This window comes from Musca domestica, unplaced genomic scaffold (genome assembly GCF_030504385.1).
Source record: "Musca domestica strain aabys unplaced genomic scaffold, Musca_domestica.polishedcontigs.V.1.1 5, whole genome shotgun sequence".
Classification (NCBI taxonomy): Eukaryota; Metazoa; Arthropoda; class Insecta; order Diptera; family Muscidae; genus Musca; species Musca domestica.
In genome coordinates, this window is record NW_026712346.1 from 15989064 (window position 1) to 16013573 (window position 24510).

Below are 24510 nucleotides of genomic sequence, written 5' to 3' on the forward strand. Positions count from 1 at the left end.
TAAGATATTTTTTTTAAATGTTCGTCCTACCCCGATTTAGGTTTTCATGCAAAGAAAAAGTGACCATGCCCAATTTTGCGCCCATTTTTTCGATTTATCTAAAATCCTAATATTTGCCAAAATCATGAAGATATCTTTCCCACAGTTAGAATAAGACGTAATCTTGATTCTCCCTCTAACCCTAGGTATCTTTTTGGGGACTGGCCACACCTACTTCTTTAATTTTATATGTAAAAAAATTGAAAAAGTATAGTAACACATCAGTTGAGAACGGCTGGGCTGATTTGACTCAAATTTTCTTTTGGCTATTTGTAATTACAGTGGCAACGTTGTCATGAAAGAACGTTTTGAGAAAAATCGTTGAACTGAAAAAATTGACTGTTCTATATGCAAAATGCATTGGGGCTGCAATCAGTGCATTTTTGGAGTCCATTTTATATAGCTTAACCATAAACAAAGGGCTGCAAATATGTTGCCATATACTCCGCTAAAGTTACGATAAAGTTTTAAATTTGATACAGTCCAAGGGGTTACATGAGGAATCATTTGTACAAAATATTTATAGGGTAGGTCTACATTGTGATATACCCCCCCTCAAATGATATAGCCCCTTTCAAATTCCTTAAATGTTTGTTATTTGACATTTTAGAAAGAAAGACAAATTCTTTCGAATAATTATAAGTACCTCCTGATTTTAGGGGCAAGCACATGAATCTATTTGCTAGTTTAAACTAAACTTGTTTTTGAAATGCTTACATTGCTCTGGGGTAGGTCCAGCGGTCCGAAGCATCTCTTACACACCTTCGGCGAATTTTATTTGACAGTTCCATATTTTACATTCATTTATTATAAGTTTAATTATATTTATTTATAGAATCAATGATATTAACATATATCCACTTTATAATTTTTTAGACTTAACAAAGAAATAAAAAAATAATTGCACTTATTAACCGAACCAATGTGCTCCCATACAGTCCCTTGTCCACTCTGTTTGGCATACCCAACACCATTCAAACCCACATCCAGAACGAGTACAAACCATATGCATGCATCCCCCATCCCTTTCGGTTGGTGTACGACATTTCGGACATGGTTTTGTGGAAACTTTGATTGTTACATTACTGGCTTCATCCCATCGAGCTTCAGCAGCACGCTGTGAAATAAAAAACATCGATAAAAAAGAATTATTAATAATGGTATACGAAGTGTTATTTAAGTTAATGAAACAATTTAAACTTAATTCTGAGGTCGGGTTGTGTCTTTTCGATCATGTATCATCTTAAAATTTGAAAAATGTTGAACTTTTGTGGGAAAGATATCCAAAAGAGTGGGCCGACATCCACTCCATATTCACGCTTCATCTAATATTGCAAAAAAATATTGACATGTTTTTTTTCCAAATTGTATATGACTAGTTGTAAATCTTAACTTTGATTTTTACAAGAAGGAGTGGACCAACATATCTAAGTTAAAAGAGAATTGCTGACTTGTTTCACATATTATTCAAAATATATAATAACGTTGATAAAGGGATCACTGCTAGTTGATATGGTTAAAAAGGAGGTATTTTAGGAAATGCGTGGTGTGGTCTAAGTAATGCAAATGGGTACTAAGTCTAAGAACTATTCCAAATAGTTCTAAATTTTGGTATAATATGGTGTTGGATTAAGGGATAAAGGTGGAATATTGAAATTTAGTATAGAAAGCGGTCGTAGGTGCACGAAAAGTACTAAATGGTACTACATATGGCATAAAGTGTATAAAAAGAACTGGAATTATGTATTTGGGTATTAGGATCTCTGTGAATGCGAAGCGTTTTAATAAGCAAACTAATTTGGAAACGAGTACTATAACGTGAATGAAAAGGACTAAATTATACTAAATTTGGTATAGAGTGTAAGAAAAGAGATGTGAATATTGGTGTAGGGATCACTGTGAGTGTGTAGCCTTTAGATCAGAGTGTAAATTAGGAAATGTGTACTATTACGTATACAAAAAGTACTAAAATTGATGTAAGTATAGGAATAGAGCTATTTGCAGTGAGGGTAGATAGGGTAAGTGTAAGTCGGCACTTTTAGGATTTTCGATTTTTCAATCTTTCAACATTCTGAGTGAAATCTTTCGATTGCAGAAAACTAAAGTTGTTCAGATTCCAAATTTTGTTTAGTTTTCGAAATAATAGCCGCTTAACCAACGGCGAAACGCGTCGCATAGTGGTGAGTGTGTGATAGTGTCTATCTGGCTTTCCTTTTCACTGCAAATTTCAGATCATTAAGCTCGTCTCGAAAGAGAAACAAACACATAAAAAATTGAATTTGTTTTTATTAAATAGGCAAAATTGGCAATTTTACTAAAATAGTAGACATGCTCGGCATGTCTATTTGCCAGTAGTCGGCATATGGTATTTCAGTAAAAAAAATATTATTTTGTATATTTTTTTATTTTAAATAGTATAAAACAATGCTATATTACTAATTCACAGTTTAATCCAGAATTTGAAATTAATTTCGTTTTTAAATAGTGTTTTATTTAATTATCATTCTAAACCAAATATAGATAGAAAACCAAGAATAGTATGGTTACCTTCAGTAACGTATGGATTTTCAATTAAAATAAAAATGAGATTAAATAAAAACCAGTAAAGAAAGTCTTAAAGTCGGGCGGGGCCGACTTTATGATACCCTACACACTTTGCTAATGTAGTAGAGCTCCGCATAACAATTAAAAGTTTTTATGGGAGAACTAGCTGGCCCGGTCCGCGTTGCCGCCCCGTAATTTTAGTCTTTAATGCTTATTATATCCTCTACCTTGGAAAGGAGGGTATATTAACTTTTTGCATTACGTTTGTAACATCCCTAAATGTTCGTCATAGACCCCATACATATATATATTCATAATCAGCATAAAATTCTAAGTCGATTTGTACGTCTGTATGTCTGTTTGTTTAAATTACGATACATCCCACATTATTTGACGTATAGCATCAAAATTTAGCAGAACAATTTGTATTGTGTATAGGATGGTTGATATTGAAAATGAGATCTATCGGTCCACGTTTTTGGTATAGTCCCCATATAAACGGGGAAATTCATAATTCGGTATTTTGATGATTTTTGCCACATTTCTTCTCGGATTTGTCTAACACATATAACGATACCTACCAATATTGGGTATATTGATAATCCTAGTCACATTTACGCACGAAACTGTTTTAAATTTGGTATTTTAGAAAGTTTGATAGATTACAATCCTTGAAGTATAAAATTGTCCACAGAGGTTCCCGTTTTCGTATGGCCCATATAACGGCCTCATTCACTTTATGGTTTTTTGATAAGTTAACTGCATTATCCAAACAGTTTTACTGGTATATGAAGTTTAAAGTGAAACACGCTTGAATTCTCATACTTTTATATAAAAATATTTTCTTTACCCTAAGCGGATGATAATAATAGTTCTGCCCGGCCGAACTTATTTTTTTACTTGTTTTTAAAGTAATATGTAATATTTGTCATTGAAATTGCGCGTCTTTTATCATAGTATAACTCAAAGACGATTAAACAAATATCCGGTTCCTTAAATAGTATGATAGTTATACAAAACGTGATCAGTTTTTGCAAGGATGGTTTCTTCCCAAATTACCAACATTTGCCGAAATTAGTAAGAAAATATGGTTAAAATGTAATATATACTTGAAATCGGGTTGAATCCTTATCCGGGGGTTACGACCCATATTTTAAACTGCAAAAGCGATTTAAGGTATCGTGAAAGTTTAGGAAGAATTTCTGAAAGAGTAGAAACCCTTTTCCCTCTCCTTTTTTGCGCTTTTATATTCGGCATTTCACCGATTGCAGTCCCAATGAATTTTGCATACTGAGTTCTCATTGGACGGATTATTGTCATGTGAAATAAGTAGGTAGGTGCACGTTTTGAAATGAGCCCCATAACGTTTTGTCGTTTATTTTTGTATGTTTAAATGTGTTCGCATCTTCCAGCTGAAGCACGATGTAGATCCTGGAGTTGAAAGCTAAATGCCAATTTCAGACATGAAAGATCGCCATTTAACATCGTATTGCGTACTATTTCTTTTCTATTATTATTTTATTTCTATATATATTTCTATATATATTTATTTTTGATATTATTTATTCAGAATTCAAAACTGGTTTTTCACAGCGAATGTTTAAAGGTCCTTACGAAGTTTGGCAGTTTTTTTTTAGCAGCTTGGAAAAATTAATTATCTTTTAACTTTGGTTTGACCACGTTTAATTATTTTGACAGCATCTATTCAGGTCCGCCACTCCATAATTGTCGTCGCTTTATACTACCCAAAAAGACTACACATCATATTAAAGTTCAAAAAAAAAAAAAAAAAAAAAAAAAAAAACACTACAAATGTACATTTCAAAATAGGAAGTCAAAATGGAAAAAATCATGCAAAATAAAACATTACTAATGTACACTTCAAAAGTCAAAATGAAAATTTTCAAAATTCACAATTTTACGCGATTTTTTTTTATTTTATCCTTTTCTGCCAAGAGACAATTTCGAATTTGTGTGAATCGTTAAACTCAGACCAGCGGTTCTTGAGTTATAAGCGTAGCAACTAACACAATATTATTTTATATATTTAGATAGATTAGAAGTATGCGTTGTCAGTTCTTCAGACCCCAAATAGATCCCTAGGGTTGGAGGGAAAGTCAACAGTATCTCGTGTAATAATTTTCAAACCGATATCTTCATTATCTGGCAAATATAAAGATTTTAGATAAATCAGTATGCGTAGTATGCGTGGTCAATATTTTTTTCTTTAAAAACCTAACACAGGGTATGACGAACGTTTGTACAAAAAATTATGCAAATCGGTCCAGCCGTTTTCAACTGATTCCGTTACCAACAAACAACAATTGGTTTTTATATATATAGATTTCTGATTCCAAAAATATTAAATTAATTTATTTAAATCGATTATTAAGTTGACGCCACCACTATTTATACCCTACACCACAAGGTGGTCAGTGTATTATGTCTTTGTGCATTTGTTTGTAACAGGCAAAAGGAAACGAGATAGACCCATAGTTCCTTTTGATGATCTGCATAGAATCACATTCTGAGTCGATTTATTCATGTCCGTCCGTCCGTCTGTCCATGTATTTTTGTAAACAAAGTACAGTTTGCATTTATTGCCCTTCCAGATGAATTTTTGCACAAATAATTTGTTTGGCCCAAGGACGAACCCTACTGAAATTGGAGATAATCGGTCAAAATTTAGATATAGCTCCCATATATATCTTCGTCCGATTTGCCTTTTATTGTGCACCAAACGTGTAATATCAGTCCGAATAGTATGGAATTTTGCACATACAACCAAATTAGGCCTGAAAATAAGTATGCCAAATTTGATCGAAATCGGTTCAGATATAGCTATAGCTCCCATATATATTGTTCATCCGATTTGTTATTTTTGTCCTCCGCAGCCGTAATATGCACCCCGTAACAACAATATTTGGGAAATATATCAAATACAGCTCAGAAATACATTTGCTAAATTTTATCGAGATCGGTTCAGATTTGGATATAGCTCCCATATATAACTTCGTCCGATTTACCTTTGATTGTGCACCAAACGTCTGATATTTGCTCAAATGGGATGAAATTTGGCACTTACGACCGAATTGAGTCTAGAAGCTAGTATGTCAAATTTGGTGAAGATCGGTTCGGATATAGCTATAGCTCCCACATATATTGTTCATCCGATTTGTTGTATTTGTTACCCACAGCCGTGATATGCACTCCGTAACCACGATATTCAGGGAAATATATTAAATACAGTTCAGAAATATCTTTGCTAAATTTTATCGAGATCGGTTCGGATTTGGATATAGCTCCCATATATATCTTTATCTGATTTCAAATTAATTTTGCACCAAATGGGCAATACAAGTCCGAATTTAAAAGATACAAATGCTTCGGCATATTTACTCCTTTGAACTTTAAATTATGAATATAATCATAGCGTGTATGATTGAATTCTCCCATAAATTCTTTTAATTGTTATGTGGAGCTCAACTAAATTAGCAAAGCGGTGTAGGGTATCATAAAATCGGCCCCGCCCGACTTTAGGACTTTCTTTACTGGTTTTTTTTTACAAACAAGCACTATCGCACGCATTGGGAGACACTTACTGACGAAAACCGTTATTCTCTCGTAATAAATGATCGGAGCTCAATGCTTTTCTACAGAAAGAGAGCAGAGAACACCGTTGACGTTTTTTTGCAATTATTTCATTATTTGGTCAATTCTATTCTTAGTTATTTAAGTTTAAATTTCAATTGCCGACTACTGGGACATGCCGAACTTAAGCGCACTTACCCTATGGAGTTTATGACCGCTTCTTCATGGATATAATCTCCATTCCATAATGGGGGTTAGGTCATAATCCCCAGAATGTTGCGGACACAATCCTCATAATAATGGATATACCCAAAATGATTTGTTGTGCAAAAAAGAGATTTCTAAAAATTAGTTATTTATTTAAGTAGCCGGTCTTTTGATATTTTCTCCTCGCAACAGCGAATCAAAGATTTCTAAAAATTAATTATTTTTGTAAATAGTCCACACAGCAAACGGTCATACTCCCGCCCATGAGGATTGTGTCTGTTTTGGAAGCGGACATAGTCCCCACATTATTATGGGGATTATGACAAAGAACAAAGCGGGCATAATCCCCATAATTGAAATGGGGATTATGTCCGGGCACAAACACGGCACCTCCAAAACCAACGGACGCAATCATTGATTGTCTGGGTAGAAATTGCTTGTCTGCATTAAACAATAATTCTGTGAAAAGGATCAAAATACATATACACAGCGTTTTTTGGCTTGAAATATCACTAAATTTAGTGGTAGTGATATTAAAATTTCATTACCACTAAATTTTAGTGGTAGTGGGGGCTATACGAAGACGAGAACATGCATATGCAATTGTTGTCATAGACTGTATCATGGTACAATAAGGAGGTAGAACAGCTTCGTAAAACTGCAGATATACAGCCCTGATCTTTGCTGTGCCCGCCAATCGTTGATTTTGAAAATATTGGGTTTCTATTGTTCACAAATTTCACACTTAGAAAAAAATTGTAATCTGCTAGCAGCTCTTCCTTACCTTTTTATTGTACGTTGGGCTGTAGTACCCATTAGCCCCTCAAATAATTTTGAAACAATTTCTTTGAATATAATGTGTAAGGGAGGTACCGTTATATGTGAGGTTCTCGAAGACGTAAACCCACATATAGACTTTTCTGTCATAGGTTGAAGCATCCATTTCGAACTTTAAATATGCAATTTGAAACAATTCCATTCTATAATGTCTCTAATACCATAGAAATACCGAATATTGGTAGGTACCGTTACATATGGGCTATACGGCGTGGACCTAAATTTTTTGTCATAGGGTTAGTACTCATTAACAAGTTCCAATACAAAATTACGGTCTGTAATGTCGCTAAAATAAACAAAATACCGAATATTTAGGGGAACCGTAATATTGGGGCCATACGAAAACGAGGACCGACATGGCTCATTTTCGAACTTAACCTGCCTACAGACAAAATACACAAAAATTTAGTCTTCTTTGGCGTTATTACAACAGACAGACAAACAAACAGACATCGCTAAATCAAATTAGAATTTTACCCTGATCAGGAATATATATATAGGGTAAGATAAAAAAACAGCAACAAAGTCAAACGCCACAATTTTCACATTTTCTTTTAAATTTTATTGAATGAAAGCAAAACATGTCGGAAATAGCATCAATAGAATAAGTTTAGATTTGTTCGAATTGGTCACCTTTGGCACGAATTATGGCCTTCAAAGGGCCTATGAAACCGTCACACGCTACCCGAAGGTTGCTCTGCGGTATTTTGGCCCATTCCCGGCGAAGCACTTGCTTGAGGTGATCGACACTATGGTATTTTTTAGTGCCAACCTTGCCACTTTTTGGAATTTCATTGGCTTTACCCCGAGCTCGTTGCTCAGTATTTGCAGAATGGAATATTGTGATATGTTCAGCTCACGAGCCATTTTTCGACCACTGCGACGCGGGTTTCTATCAAGTCGCTTCTTTACTTTTCGAACCATTTCTGCTGATGTTGCTGTATTCTTCCGTCCACTTCCTTGACGTCGGGCTAAGCTACCAGTATCACGGTAATGAGCGATGGTACGAGACACAAACGATTTATTCACATTTTAATGCTGGAGTGCTCTAACTATAGTCACTTGTGGTTTTTTAGCCAAATATAAAGAAATCACACTATCACGCTTGAATTCCATCACGAATAACTTTTTTTCTGGAAAGTTATAATCAAAATGCTTTTGTACGCTTGTAAACTGCTGTCACTGGAATAATTTTAACAGCTGTCGGACTAGTGGCTTAGAAATGACAGCAGTCTGAAGTTGGTTGCAGTGTTTTCATCTCACCCGTATACTTTGTCGGGTCTGACATGAGTATTTCGAGAAAATATGAAAAATTATATCCAATATGAATCCACAAGAAATATAAAATTATATATATTAGATATAGATTATAGTTTGCATATGTTTTTAATTATGTATTTAGGTTCAATATTTGATTTTTTCAAATTCTTCGAATATTTCACAGAAATATCCAGAAAAAATAATGGATTCTGCTAGTATTGGTCTTGGAACTAGTATGGCTATCGAAAAACATTATTACCACACTATGATAAGCAATAGAGGTTGAAAATAGTGTTTGATATAAAAATTTCTATTAATACGAAAAATATTGGAATTTAAAAAGTACAATTATTCTCTAAGAAAAATACGTCACAAAAAATTTAACATTTTATAGATGAGTTCGTTACGTCGGTTAAACAAGGTAAAAAAATTAATTCAAATTTTCGGTTTCAAGGAGGAAAATTACACTAGACACGCACTTTTAGAATTCCATCATGATATTATTCAATACCTTACAGAGCGCAAATGCACTGTTGACGACTGACGACTAACTCTTATATGGTTTTGACGAACCTACATTAAGTTAGTATGTATCCCTCAGCCATATGGCTAGAGAGATTAAATATCATTGATACGGCCAAAACGTGCCTCATTGAAATAACGGTTGTAGGTTCTAGGTTTTTTTGGACCAAATCCGTTTCAGGATATTTGGAGTCGATCAAGCGATGTCCGTCCGTCTGTACGCCTGGCTGGTGGGCACCATAACCCTCGAAGGGAGTATCCGATTTGGTCCATACTTGGTACATCGTAATATTATTGCCAAGCTTAGATCGAGTTTGGGGATGGGCAATATCGGTCCACTCCTTCTGGTACCTCCCCTATAAAAGGTCGAACTTTTCAAAAAAAAAAAAATGTTAATGCACTGAAAGAGATTTTGTTCCAACTTTTTAAATCTTAATATTTACATTACTGCTAGGTCAGGTGCCCACACAAAGGGTAGATTAAGTATGAAAATGAAATACTTCGGTCGACTATAACTGATACCTCACGCACATTTTAACATTTTGTAGAAATTATCACATATTTCGTATAAAGTGAAGGAATTAACCAATATTGGCCCTCATACAAAATTTGCTGTCATAGGTTAAAGTATCCATTTCGAACTTAAAATACGAAATTTGAAACAATCCAGGTAAATAACGATGCTAAAATTATTAAAATACCAAATGTAGGTAGGTATCGATATGTGGTGCCTATACGAAAACGTGGACCTGCATAATCAATTTTTTGTCATAGGCTGTAGTACACATTTCGAACTTAAAACCACTCCGGTAAGCTCATCAAGCGGCATCAGTCGAAGTAAAATCACAAGTTCTGTTATTCTACTTTTTTTAGATAGCGCCCTCGGATTATAAAAAAAATCCGGCTTCGAAAAAAAAAAACGTAAAAACCAAGGATGGGCTTATTGCACTAGATTTTTAGCGCACAAAGCATTTAATAATTAATGGTAGTGATATTAAAATTTCAGTGCTACTTAATGATTAGTAGTAATGAGTTATCGAATTTCACTACCACTAACAATTTAGCGATATTTAAACAATTTTATTTTTTTAGATTTTAGTACAACTAAAGCAAGGAAAAATATATATCTCGGGCTGGAAACCATTACGAACTACAAATACCATTTTTAGACAAATCCGTGAAAAAAATCTGACGGTGTTAAGGATTGTAAATTTAATATTTACATTTTCATATATTTACACTCATTATTAAATGAAACAACAGTACCTGATTGAACATTTTATACGACTTGGCTAAATTATACAAAATTCGACAGGAGAATTAGTAAAATGAAAAAATATAAGTCCCGATACAGACAACGATAAATAATTTAAAATAACTTGTTGACTTCAACGGGACTTAATATAAAATCGGATGAAACATATATAAAAGCTATGGCTATATCTGAACCGATTTACACCAAATTCTTCTAGGCTATATTATATATTATATATTTTATTTACACCGAAATCAAAAAACTGATTTTAAAACCTGAGACATACTTTGTAAAATCTTTAGTTTTTGTACACCTTTATTCATTGATTTTATTATTTATTTTTATACCCTCCATCATACTATGGATTTATTTTAGCGACATTATTCACCGGAATTATTTCAAATTTGGTATTTGAAGTTCGAAATGGATACTACATCTTAAGACAGAAAATTGTTTGTGCAGGTTGACGTCTTCGTATAGCCCCCATATAACGGTACCTCCCAATATTCGGTATTTGAGATGTGGTATTTGAAGTTCGTAATGGATGCTACAGCCTGTGACAGAAAATTGTCTATGCAGGTCCAGGTCTTCGCACAGCTCCGATATAACGGTACCTTCCTATATTCGATATTTTGATGATTTTAGCTACATTATTCACCGTTTATTTCAAGTTTCGAGTTTGAATATGGTAATGGCTTATGACGAACAATGCCAATGTAGGTCCTCGTCGTATAGACCCCAATATAACGGCTGTATTTGGTATTTTTAAAATTTTATTTTCTTTTTACCTATTCTTATAATTTTCTACTATCTTAAACAAACTAAACATACATGACAAATAAAATAAATCCAGCATTTATTTTCATAACATTGAATTGTAATAGTAATGTTTGCATTATCAAAAACATGAAACATCTCATTTTCTTTCACAAATCGTAGTTACTTTCAAAATTACTAGTAATGATATGTGGATGTGACGAGCACAAGCTCCATAGAAGAGGACCCACAGAAACAAAATTATCTTTATAAAAACAAAAATAATTGGATAAAACCTTACTATTTCTCAACGACAATAAAAATTACACTTCTGAAAGTGTTTCTGGTATTCAAGGAAATGGATCAAAAACAAAGTATGGTGAAATCATCACAAACTAGGCTTTTGTGTTGTTTTTAATTGTTGCCAAAGAATTGGTCAAAAGTTGGAAAATCGCGGTAATATGCAACTAATGTCTTAATTTTAGATAAATTAACATGTAGTGAGTTTCTGGAGGACTAATTTACAAAGGAGTGCAGACAAAGAGGTGGGACACGCAGATGTATCACTACAAATTGTCGATCCCACGGCAGCGGGTTCTACGACACTGGATTGACCCGAAACTACAACACTCCAGTTTCGGCCAGCGACTGCCAACCCATTGTATATATTTTCGTGTTTGTTTATTTTTCTGTATTAGGAGCAGCACATCCCGGAATGCTTGCTCCGGACTCTTTTGGTCCGTGCCGGGATTGAGAAAAACCCCGGACCATGGTTCTATACGGCTTGCCAAAACACCATCCACCACAGTTCAGTCTCGGTGCGATGTAATGGATGCGGAGGATGGGTGCATTTAAGAAATTGTTCCGCAACGGAAGAACAGCAACCTTTACCGCAGCACCTAACGCCACATGTTGCTGTTGAAATTCCGAACGGTGCATCATTCTTGCAATTCAATTGCAACGGACTCTGATGACGTCGACTCCTAACCTCATCACAAAACGGTGTAACAAAAACAGGAAAACGCCGCGAAATGATGTTTCTCGTTCCGTGGCTGGAAATATTTACAACATTTCTTAACAACATTTTCTCAACACTAAACCTTACATCTAATACATTTACACATGGATATTATTTACTAATGCACGATGTGCGTTAAATACCTAATGCAGCCCACGCACACATTGCGGGAGAAATCGAAACGTACCTAGTTTGTGATCGACCCTTTCTTATCTTCTATTTATGGTCGTGACATTTATCACATTATTTATTACGACCATAAACCTAGCATATGGAAAACACATGCCTTTTAAAAATGAGAATAAATTTAAAGAAGTACATTCAACACACAAACTACAACACACAACTTTACAACAAGTACAGTTTCTACAAGACTAAACAGACTCCGAGGTTAAATTGATGAGATAGTGGATTCTATGAATCGGAGGAATATTAAGATCGCAGCGGTGCAGGAAACCAAGCTCAATGAAAATTGCAGCTTACTACGTTGCAATAGTTACAACGTATTGAGGAAAGATCGCACCAGAAGTGGAGATGGGGGAATAGCGTTCCTGTTACACCATTCTGTTCTATACAGACAAACAGAGGGTAGCAGTCAAGTGTGGTACTGCCGAGGTAGAGGTGCTTAATGTGTATATCCCGCCGGTTAATAGCTGTGAACCGCGTAACTTGCCTAATATAAGCCCACTTTTGGTAGGCAATAACCGCCTAGTACTAGTGGATTTCAATGCCCACCATAAATTGTGACATTCCGTCCTAGGTAATGACCAGAGGGGATCAGCGTTGGCAGAGCAGATTGACTGCTCCACATTTTGCACGGTAAACTCGAATAAGATGAGAATGTCACAGATCGCCAGATTTAACCATTGTGTCACCCGGTCTGATAAATGACGTGACTTGACAACCCTTCATTTCTCTTGGGTCAGACCATCACCCGATAATCGTCTCCATCAGCAGATCGCCCAATTTCATAACCTCTGAACGCCGCACTTTCCTTAACCGTGGGAAAGCCCACTGGCCTGAGTTCAGAGAGTTCACCAACCTCGCTATATACCTGCCAGTCGAATACCCGAAGTAAGACCTAATTTCCCAGCAGAGGCAGCGAGACTATCAAATGAGTGTGATGAGTTCCGGCGTACCAACCCTACTGATCCCAGTGTCAGTGAACTGACAGTGGAAGTCAACAGGTTGGTACAAGAGCATAAGTGGAAAAGTGGCTAGACCAATCTGAAGTGTTGCAACATTGGAACCGATTTGAGTAAATTGTGGGTAAAAGTAAAGTCACTCTCGAACCATGGGAAAAAGGATGATAGGACAGCAGTCACATTTAACGACGTAACGGTGACTGATCCGAAGAGGTGCGCTGGTCAATTTGTCGAGCACCCCGAGAGTGATAGTGCGAGACGAAATGTACTACGTCATATAAGAGCTCTTCCCGCCGAAGATGTACCTCCAGAGTTTACGATGGGTGATGTTGCGAATGTCATCCGAAACGCTAAGTCGTCTAAAGCATTGGGCCCGGACGGAATATCAATGGTAATTTTGAAGCAACTGGATACACTGAAAGTTGAGTATATATACAAAGACCTTAACTTGTCGTTAGCCATAGTTCCCGAAGCCTGGAAAATGGATAGGGTGGTCCCCTACTAAAGCCAGGCAAGGGTGCCAACAAAGGCGAATCATACAACCCAATTTCGCTTTTGTAGCCAGTAGCAAAGACTCTCGAGACTTAACTCCTCTCCAGTATCGGAGGAAGCTTATCAGTTGCTAACCATCAACACGGTTTCCATCCACTACATAGCACCATGACCGTACGATCATGGCGTCGGGTCCTGTAGTTTATGACATATGTGTCAGGACTGCGGTGATGAGAACGCATGGACTGCGGAGATGAGAACACAGCTGAATGTGTTCCGAACGTAATTCCGACCACTAACTACCCCAAAATCCTTGGGGTCACATTCGATAGCATTTTCAAGTCCTCAGCGCAAGCCACAATTATCTGCGATTGGAACAAGATCCTCAAGGCGTTAGCCGGCAGCACTTGGGTTGAGGATAAGGAAACTTTGTTGACCTCTTATAAAGCTATAGATCGGTCTGTGGTTAGCTATGCGGCTCCAGTGTTGTCTGCGATTACGAGTGCAACGCAGTGGAAAAGTATTCAGACCTGCCAGAATGCCGCACTGAGAACTGCAACAGGGTGCCTCCTCATGACTCCTGTGGACCATTTACATGAGGAGACGAAGGTTCTTCCCTTACGTCACAGAATCATTTGCTTTCGTTGCAGTACCTGCTTGGGTGTTATCGTGGTAGTCATCCTAACCACCATATGGTGGACAGAACTTCCCCTCCAGGCGTGTCAGGAAGGACCTTCATGATCTAGAGAGAGAGGTCCAGCGATAGAATAGAGAGCCCCTAGATCATGAAGTCTATCAAGCGGGTCTAATAGCATTCATACTGATGCAGTCGCAGAGGTAGTTAACAATTACAGTATGAACGCCCCCCATCCATTGCAGATGAAGAACATCGGCTGCCTAGTCAAATCAGGGTAGTTTTGGCCCAACTACGTTCAGGATGGTGCAGCCGTCGCAATTCGTATTGGGGTCGAATTGATGAAGATGTGCGGAACGTCTGCTCAGCGTGCGATACCCGCACAATACGCTGCATCTGTATAATTGTCAAGCCAAGCTTTCCCAACTCCCTCTAGAGGATCCCTGGCTACAGTCCATAAAGGTAGCAGAATTCCTGAAACTGGACATTGAGGAAGAACCGGATCAATCAGTCTATAAACAACGGAGCATGTTAACACTGCTACAACAACAACTACAAAATGTTATATCATTCACATATAGAAAGAAAATGTAAGAAAAAAATAAGATTGAAAGCAGACTGAGATAGATTAAGTTGAGCAGATTTAAACGGACCAAAAGATACCAGCACCTAGCTTGGCCTTTGCTGAAAACATACTGTGACTCACTTACTCTACTTGTGTAGTTTTAGAATTTTTTTTTTACTTAATTATGTTCTCCTAGATTAGTACAAAATGCGAAAATCGTATATAATTTAAACTGTTTGCCGTAATTAATAATTTATTTTTCTTGAGTAAATTAAAAAAAAATGTATTTGAGAGGTAGCTTTTTTTAACTTCTGTAATTGTGCGTTGACTTAATTTTTGACTTTTAGCGACCAAAAAAATTAGTACATTTCTTGTGTGACAAGACCTAGTAAATATAAATGAGGTATACGAATAGTATTCTACTATAAATGTGCCAACGATTTTTACAAGAGATTTGAATATAAACAAATAAAAAAGCGAAGTTTTTATACACTCCACCATTTGGAAATTAACTCATATAAAAATATGTCTGTAAATGCCGAATGTCCAGTGTACGGGGTATCCGTCATTTCTGTTATTAGGAACATTCTATCCGAATTTAAAATAAATCTGTAAACGTATAGAAAAACCTTGAATTATATAAAAATTGTTTTATCAGGTATGCCACAAAATCCAATGGGAATTGTTTTTGTTTTAGCTTCTTCACATTCTGATAGACTTGGTGAAGTACGAAAATCTCATTATTCAGTGTAAATATAGCAACATCAGAGAAATGAAAGAACAAACCATTGATTAGAAAACACTGCAGAAGTAGAAATTGTAAAAAATTTCTTGTTAAAATACAGCTTTTTGTGCGAAAAGAAAGTTACTTTTGTTAATTCTTACACAACGTCAGAAGTTTCGATTGATTCTCTAATTGAGGCGCAAATTAATGAACAAGTTATTAAACAAGACGCCGGAAGAATTAAAGAGATGCTTGTCCCTCCCCAGTGCAGTGTGAGCATTTTAGTAACAAATCTAGTTTTAACATATAAGTAAATTCCTGTGCTTACCCTTATGTGATAAAAACGTTAATTAACCTTTTAAAATACATATTTCAAAATTCTTACATTTTTTGCACAAAAGTCTTCTTTGTGTTTGTTTTGAGATTGTTTATTTTTTACGAATGAATAATTTTTGTTTGAAGAAAAATTATGGGGAAACACTTTGTTAATGATTGGCTTCCTCAATTGAGAAACAATTAAAATTTGCAAATTTTTATATATACTTATAAAAGATAGTTATGTCAGTTACTACACTTAACGGGTTGGCGGATTTTGACAACTCACATCATTTCGGAATGGTTTCTTGGCAGAAAAGGACAAAAATCGGATAAAAATGTAAATAAAAAATATTTTTGAGATATATATTTTTTAAAGGTTCGTATTATTATACATCAATTTGAAGTGTAATTTTTTCATTGTTTTTAATTCTGCTTGAAAGATATAAAAACTGAAATTAGTGCTCCCCAGAACCTATATCGTGTTTCAGCTTGAAGATATATTCAAACAATCAAAATGTGACTAGAATTGGCCTACATGGTGCTTCAGCTGGTAGATGCGAAACAAACATAAATAACAAAATTTATATCCTCTCGACAACTCTTTCGAAATCTTCGAGATACCTTAAAACGTAGGTAACGTTAAACGAGGGACTATGTGTAATAGTAAGTGGATATTATTAAGTTAGTATATCAAAAACCCGAAAGGGATAACCATACACAAAGGACCTGAAATATTTTGTTCTTTACTTCGCAAAATTTAAGATAGAGCTATTAAATTTGATCCAGACGTATGGGTTATATGTGAAATCATTTGTACAAAACATGGGTCATGTGGATCTACGTTTTGTTATAACCCCCGTATGAGGGTATTACCAGATTTCAAGTATTTTTTAAATTTTAGGAATATTTTACCCTGGGTCTTGTAATTTGTAATTTTTTGTCTCCTCTTTTAAGGGGGTAGAAAACCTCTTTGCCAAAAATTTTAAATGTAGGAGAAAGTTTCGGAGTAGCGCCATTATAAAGGGAACTCCTGATTTTACCTGTTTTTCGGGTCTTGACCACATTTGGCTACACATTTGCATTTAGGCTTCTCAGGGGTAGAGAACCATCTTACAGAAGTGATCCAAGTTGTGTCACAAATATACAAAATGAAAGTTAGAAGAAGATTTGTATGATCATCATTCAAAAATAAGTAAAGTTGTAAATAAAAAGACTAGTAGAAAACATTAAGTTCGGCCGGGACGAACGTTTTATATAAAATAATCTGAGTTCAAACGTTTTCCACTTTAACCTACAAATAGCAATAAGACTGTTGGAGAATGCTGTTAAACTAAAAAAAAACATAAAGTGATGAGGCCGTTATGTGGGGGGCATACAAAAATAGAAAAGGCTATAGAGTATTTTATACTCCAAGGATTGTCATCTACCAAATCTTCTTAAATACCAAATTTTAAACAATTTCGTGGGTAAAAGTGACTAAAATATCGAATATCGGAGGGTATCGTTATATGTGCGCTATAGGAAAACGTGGACCTTAATATTCAATGTTCTGCCACCGGAGCTAGAACCCATTATGAACTACAAATACCAATTTTTAGACATCCGTGGAAAAATGTTGCAAAAATCCTCGATATACTGAATATCGGGAGGTGCCGTTATATGGGAGCTATATGAAAACGTGGACCATATAATGTTTCGCCACCGTAGCAAGAACCCATAATGACCTACTAATAGTAATTTTTGGGCAAATCCGTGGAAAATTTGGCATAAATGATCAAAATACCGATTATTGGGATGTACCGTTATATGGGGCTCTACAAAAACGTGGACATACAATATTTGGCCACCGAAGCTTGAACACATTATGACCAATTTTTAGACAAATTCGAAAATCGGGAGGTACCGTTATATGGCGACTATACCAAAACGTGAGCCGATAGATTTCATTTTCAATACTAAACATCCTAGACGCAATACAAATTGTTGTGCCAAATTTTGAAGCTCTACGTCAAATAATGTGAACTGTATCGTGACTTCTATGAGAAGATCTCCAGGTCTTCTATGCAGGTCTTTTAAGGGAAGACATCCAGGTCTGCTATGAGAAAACATCCAGTTTATCTATAATAAGACCAACAGGACATCTAAAAGACCAACAGGTCATCTTCCATAAAAAATACCTTCTTCTATGTGAACACCTCTAGGTCGAGAGAGAAGGCAACCAGGTCTTCTACGAGAAGACCTTCTATAGTCTACTATGAAAAGACCTCCAAATCTCTATAAGAGGACCCTCTGGTCTTCTATAGGACCTCAAGACTTCTAAGAGAAGACCTCCAGTCTTCTAGGAGAAGACCTCCAGTCTTCTAGAAGAAGACCTCAAGTCTTCTAGAAGAAGACCTCCTTCTAGGAGAAGACCTCAAGTCTTCTAGAAGAAGACCTCCAGTCTTCTAGGAAAAGACTTCAATACACCCAAGAGTAGACCTCCAGGTCTTCTAGGGAAAATAGCCAAGGTCTCCTAAGGAAAACCTCCAGGTCTTCTAGAGAAGAGCTCTAGGTTTTATAAGAGAAGAGCTACAGAACCTCCATGGGCAAAGACTGCTGGAGAAGACCTACAAGTTTTCTAACGAGTCTTCCATGAGACGATCTTCGGGTCTTCTGTGGAAAGACCTTTTCTGGTCTTCTATGGGAAGACTTTCCCTGGTCATCTATGAAAATGGCTTTTCTGGTCTTTTATAAGAATAATACCACCAGCTCTTTGACGAAGACCTTTTTGTCTTCTATGCGAAGAGGACCTTCTTGTCTTCTATGCGAAGAAAACCTTCTTGTCTTCTATGAGATCTTCTTTAACAGATAGGCAGACGGCCATCGACTTAGAATTTTATGCTGATCATAAATATACTACATGAGTATACTTTATGGGGTCTCCGACGAATATTTAGGGATGTTACAAACGGAATGACAAAGTTTATATTCCTTTCAAGGTGGAGGGTATAATAAAAAGGACATTCAATTGTGATTTGTTATTGAAACAGCATGATTTTTTAATTTAAATTGTTTTCAGAGCGTTTTGAACATTCAGTTTAGCCGGGCCGAACTTTTAATGATCTCCACCATTTGGAATGAACTTGAGGAATATCAAACAATTCCGAAAAATACTATTTAAATGATGACCTATATACGGGGGCTATATGAACACGTAGACCTGCATAAGTAATTTTTTTTCTCATGGGCTGAAATACCCATTAAGATGGATATTTAAATGATTTTTTTTTTGCATAGGATGTAATACTCATTTCAAACTTCGAATACGTAATTTGAAACAATTCGGGTTAATAATGTCGCTAAAATCATAACAATACCGAATATCGGGAGGTACCAATAAATGGAGGATATACAAAAACGTTGAACGACATGGCCCATTTATGAACTTAACCAGCCTACTGGCAAAATACACATTTTTGAACAATTTTAGCCTTCTATCTCAATTTGTTCGAAAAAAAATTACGCTGATCCGGAATGTATACACTTTGTAAGGTCTATCATGAATATTTCGAGGAGTTACAAACGGAATGACAAAGCTAATATAATTTCCATAGAATGGTGGAGGGTATAATAAACATATGCATAGAAATTAATTTGTTAAACGCATATTTCAACACATTCCCTTCTTTAATTAATTAATATTTCAACGATTACATTAGTATTGCAATCAAAGCTTCGGTAGGGGTTTAGTCATTAGATCTGCAAGTTGATTTTCAGATGATGCTTCAGTTGTTTTAGTTGACACAGTAAATTACTTTTGACTCATCCAAGACATAGCTCCAACTGCATAGGTTACAACAACACCTGTTGTAGAACGTCCAGTACTGACACATCCACTGTAGTCAGCATCGAGATAACATTCCAATATTTTGAGTCCTTTCTTATACGTTATTCCAATATCTATGGATCCAGCAATTTTAATTTCATCATCGCAATTTTTAATTTCCTTTCTGAGAAAATATAAAACATCTGTAGGAATTATTTTGAACTCTGATTTTAAACTACTTAGGAAATGCTTAAGTCGTTTTTTGCCTGATGCAGCTACCAATCCATCATCAATATAGAGAGCATATTTCTCTCTTATAAACAAACAACTGTCTGCAGGGCTTGACTTGAAATCAAGTTTTTATTTGATGTACCCATTTCGAAGGGAGTGCCTTTGCTTCTTTTGGTAGTTTCGACAGAACACATGTTAACAATTAATGAATTCGTCGCTGATTTCATTGCTTGCATCCATTTGATTCTCTCAGCACTTTCAACAGCTTTTGAATAGGTTACTGTAGGCTCTGTTTGGTTAACGAAATCATGTGATATCATTACAAACTCATCGCTGATAAAATTTGATATTATAACTGTTCGATTTCTTAACCGTCTTGCTCGTCAGTTTCAGTGCTCTCTACCTGCGGTTCGGCATCTTGCACCGCTTCTTCTCAAATTATTTCTGGGGGAAAAATCTTGAGCATCGTCTGATTTATTTTCATGCAGAAGAATGCATACTGATATTTTACTTTCCCGTGTATCTTGAAGGCTATAAGAATAATCGTCATTTTGTTTCTCTACTATTGCGTCTTTTTCAATGTCAACATTAAGACAACCACTGATTTCTTCTGAAAATAGCATATCTCTTGATATTTCTATGATATTTTTGGAAACTTTGGACTTTGGAAACTCAACATTTTTATTGGAGATCATAAATGTTCTTGCCATCTCTACAATGGTTCTGTTTTCCCCTTCAGCACCACCGTTATGTTGAGGAAATCGTTGATATTGATTGACTGAGCAATGTTAAAACCGTGTGTCTTGGCTGCTGGAATGTGCAAGCATCTCTACCAATGTAACCTTCACATCAGATTTGTTCTTTACAACATAGCTATAACAGAATTTTGAGTAATCATCGTTATAAACAACTATATATTTATATCCTCTAAATGATGAGGAAAATGGCCCACCCACATCTGCTGATATCAATTCTCCTGGGACTTTTGCAGCCTTGCGTCTTCCAAATGGTAATCTTGAGGACCTAACAAAAACACAAGGCTCACAGATTTCATTATAGTCCTTGACTCGAATATCTATCTCATTTTCCAATTTCTTCTTAACATGCCGCTTATCTGGATGTCCCCACTTTTCATGATACAATTGCAGCTTAAAATTGTCTACCGAAAAGGTTACGCTTTGATTTGCAGTCACAGATGAAAAATCAACTTTGTACAACGTTCCATTTGGCACCCGATGTTCACATACCACCAATCGGTGGTATATATGCTCAAATTAACTTCATTCGACACAGAGTTTCCATCTGCAATCTTCAATCCAATAGCCAATTTTCTTGCTATAGTGACAAGTTTCTTGAATTTTTTTTTTCAAAAAAAAAAAAAAAAAAAAAAAAAAAACAGAACTGCATAAGAAATTCCTCTAGGGACTTGTCTTCATCTCTTGCTAGCATCATCCAACTAGATTTGAACATTTCAAAAGATTTTGTCAACAAGTGTAATATCTTCAAATAGTTCTTTTTCACCTTTTGTTGCCAAACCAGCATTGATATCATTCCAAATGCTTTTGAGCTTGGATGTATTGGTAGAAATCTAATTTTCTGCTATCCATTCGAAAGAAAATATATTCGTGCACATCTTCAGTAATTGATCTTTGGAAGTTGCTTCTATTGAGTGAATGATCAGACTCATGGCATAGCTGTTAGCTTTTTTATTTTTAATAACATAGAATAAGGGCTATCGATTGGATAAAGTGTTGATAGATCTTTTATATACACTAGACCCCCGACTTGCGTCGTTTCGAGTTGCGTCCCTTTTCAAAAACGAGAAAATTCGATTTGTGTAGTTGCAACTTTAAGTTGCGTCCGTCCGAGCTACATTGTGGATTACTATTTTTTGCATTTGCACTGATCATCACCTGTACGTTAACAAATTTTCAAATTTTGTGAAATAAGGGGAATTCCCTTTTTTTATGGTGATATATGTACATACATATGTAAATGAATTTAATTGTTGTTATGTTTGTGGCAAAAACCATCAAAATACCGAATATCGGGAGGTAGCGTTATATGGGGGCTATACCAAATCATGGACCCATACATGCAATGTTTCACCACTGGAGCTGGAAACCATTATGACCAACAAATACCAATTTTCAGACAAATCCGTGAAAAAATGTTGCAAAAATCATCAAATTACCGAATATCGGGAGGTACCGTTATATGGGGGCTATACCAAATCATGGACCCATACATGCAATATTTCGCCACCGGAGCTGGAAACCATTATGACCAACAAATACCAATTTTTAGACAAATACGTGAACAAATGTGGCAAAAAAACTAAAATGCCGAATATCGGGAGGTACCTTTATATGGGGGCTATACCACAACGTGGACCTAAACGTTGTGGTATAGCCCCCATATAAAAATTGACTGAAAATACCAATTTTACCCATTATGACCTAGAAATGCCAATTTTCAAACAAATCCGTGTATAAATGTGGCAAAAATAATCAAATTACCGTATATCGGGAGGTACCTTTATATGGGGGCTATACCAAAACGTGGACCTATACATGCCATGTTTTGCCACACGTACAGGGACCCGTTATGACCTACAAATACCAATTTTCAAACAAATCAGTGAAAAAATGTGGCATAAACCATCAAAATACCGAATATCGGGAGGTACCGTTATATGGGGACTATACCAGAACGTGGACCGATATATCTCATTTTCAATACCAACCATCCTAGACACAATACAAATTGCTCTGCTAAATTTTGGCGCTCTACGTAAAAATAATGTGGGCTGTATCGTGATTTCAACAGACAGACAGACAGACGGACATCGTTAAATCGACTTAGAATTTTATGCTGATTATGAATATATATACTTGATGGGGTCTAAGACGAATATTTAAGGATGTTACAAACGGAATGACAAAGTTAATATACCCTCCTTTTTTATCAAAAATACGAATTTTTCTGCTTTGTTTTGAATAAAATGTCAGTGCATTTTGTATATGTATAGAAAAGGGTGATTTGCGTCGCGATTCTTCGGTCCCCATTAACGACGCAAGGGCTCTAGTGTATAGCTATAATGGCACATTTATTTTGATTTTTGTGTTTATTATTGTTTGCTTATATGATTCACAATGCGAATGATACCTAAGAGGACTTGTCTTGAAACACGGACCAAGAATTGTATTTGCAAATTAATCTAACACAAAATCCATTATGAGCTCTAAATACCTCATGTTTAGCTATCCCGCTAAAAACTGAGGGTAAAATCATTAAATTGCCGAATATGGGGATGTACAATTATATGGAGGCTATAGGAAAAATAAGAATTTATCAAAATAAAAGCTGTCAAAACATTCCAATGTGTTGCATACATAAGAATACTCAAAATATTATTCATAATATACTTACATTTGGGTCAACAGTATATTCACAATTTCCAGTGGGGTTACTTGATTCATTTTCCGGTAAACATTCGCCCAAATGATATCCTTGCAAACAATTTCGACAAAATACGTACTGAAAAATTGTAAAGTATAAATATTATATAGTACTTTAATGAATTTATTATCTACACACCCCGCAACCATTTTGGCATGTTACTTTTCTACAATCAGCTTCCACTAAAAGTCCCATGCCACAACCCGGTTGGGGGCATAGTACACCACCGGCTTGCAGAACATATTCTTCTGTCGCAAATCTCTGATATCGATCGTATTCCTCTCGAGTCAGCAACTTGAAATGGTGTATTTCTTCTATAAAAGAATTTTCGCAGCCAGCGGGACAAGGCAATGTATATCCAATTTCAGGATGAGGCATGAATTGCCTTTCCATTAAACGTGAACGACTATAGTGTAGAAAACATTCGATGCATGTAACATGCTTCGATGCACAAGGAAATACTAAAACAGTTTCGCTATAATGTGAATAAAGTAAATAGTATTTATTAGATTTTGTTGTTTACTAATTGAATGTACAAGAGTTATATGAGTTGTTTTATCATAATTTTATTTTCCAAATATATTTTAATATTCCGAAAGTGTCAAAAAGAATAATTCAATAAATAGTTATTTAACAAATTTCAATTAAGAACATTTATTTTTAGTACGTTCCCGACGCCTCTCATTATTTACCTATACCTAAGTTCTACGTACAGACTAAGATGCACACCATGATAATCTAGCAAAGGAGGTAGATCCCATTAGAAGCTATAAGTACCGAAATTTAAAGAATTCGGTTAGCGAATGTGATCTAAATCGTCACAAATCTAGCAACCCTGTCGTGTGAAAGCTGATTTTTTTGGTGATCTTGATTGAAAACTATTAAAAGTTTATTTTTCAAGTCTTTAAACTAATTTGTATGACAACATTAGTATAAAATCATAGATAAGTACATTGCTTTCGTGCATACTTGTTAGTGATTTGTTGTAGTGTGTTTTATGCATATTAGTTTAATTGGAATTATTCTTGTTTCAATTGATCAAGTCAAAATTGCCTTCTTCTTTTTATAACCTTTCTAATTTTTCTAATTGTTGTTACCGTAAGTA

General features: G+C 35.5%; 1 protein-coding gene across 3 annotated transcripts in view; it reads right to left on the minus strand.

The window, feature by feature from the left end:
* Positions 1–768: 768 nt before the first annotated feature.
* Positions 769–24510, minus strand: part of LOC101899448 (E3 ubiquitin-protein ligase parkin) — a 48607-nt gene continuing 24865 nt past the window's right edge. The window contains exons 4-6 of one of the 3 annotated variants that reach the window (XM_059128083.1): positions 23544–23880; positions 23376–23483; positions 769–1156 (exon numbers count right to left, since the gene is read on the minus strand). In XM_059128083.1, the coding sequence (XP_058984066.1) occupies positions 950–1156; positions 23376–23483; positions 23544–23880 (652 nt within the window). In that variant the 3' untranslated portion in view covers positions 769–949. Of the gene's footprint in view, positions 1157–8818; positions 9372–23112; positions 23276–23375; positions 23484–23543; positions 23881–24510 lie in introns of those variants that run through there. The other 2 variants (XM_059128085.1, XM_059128084.1) reach the window with 2 other exon arrangements.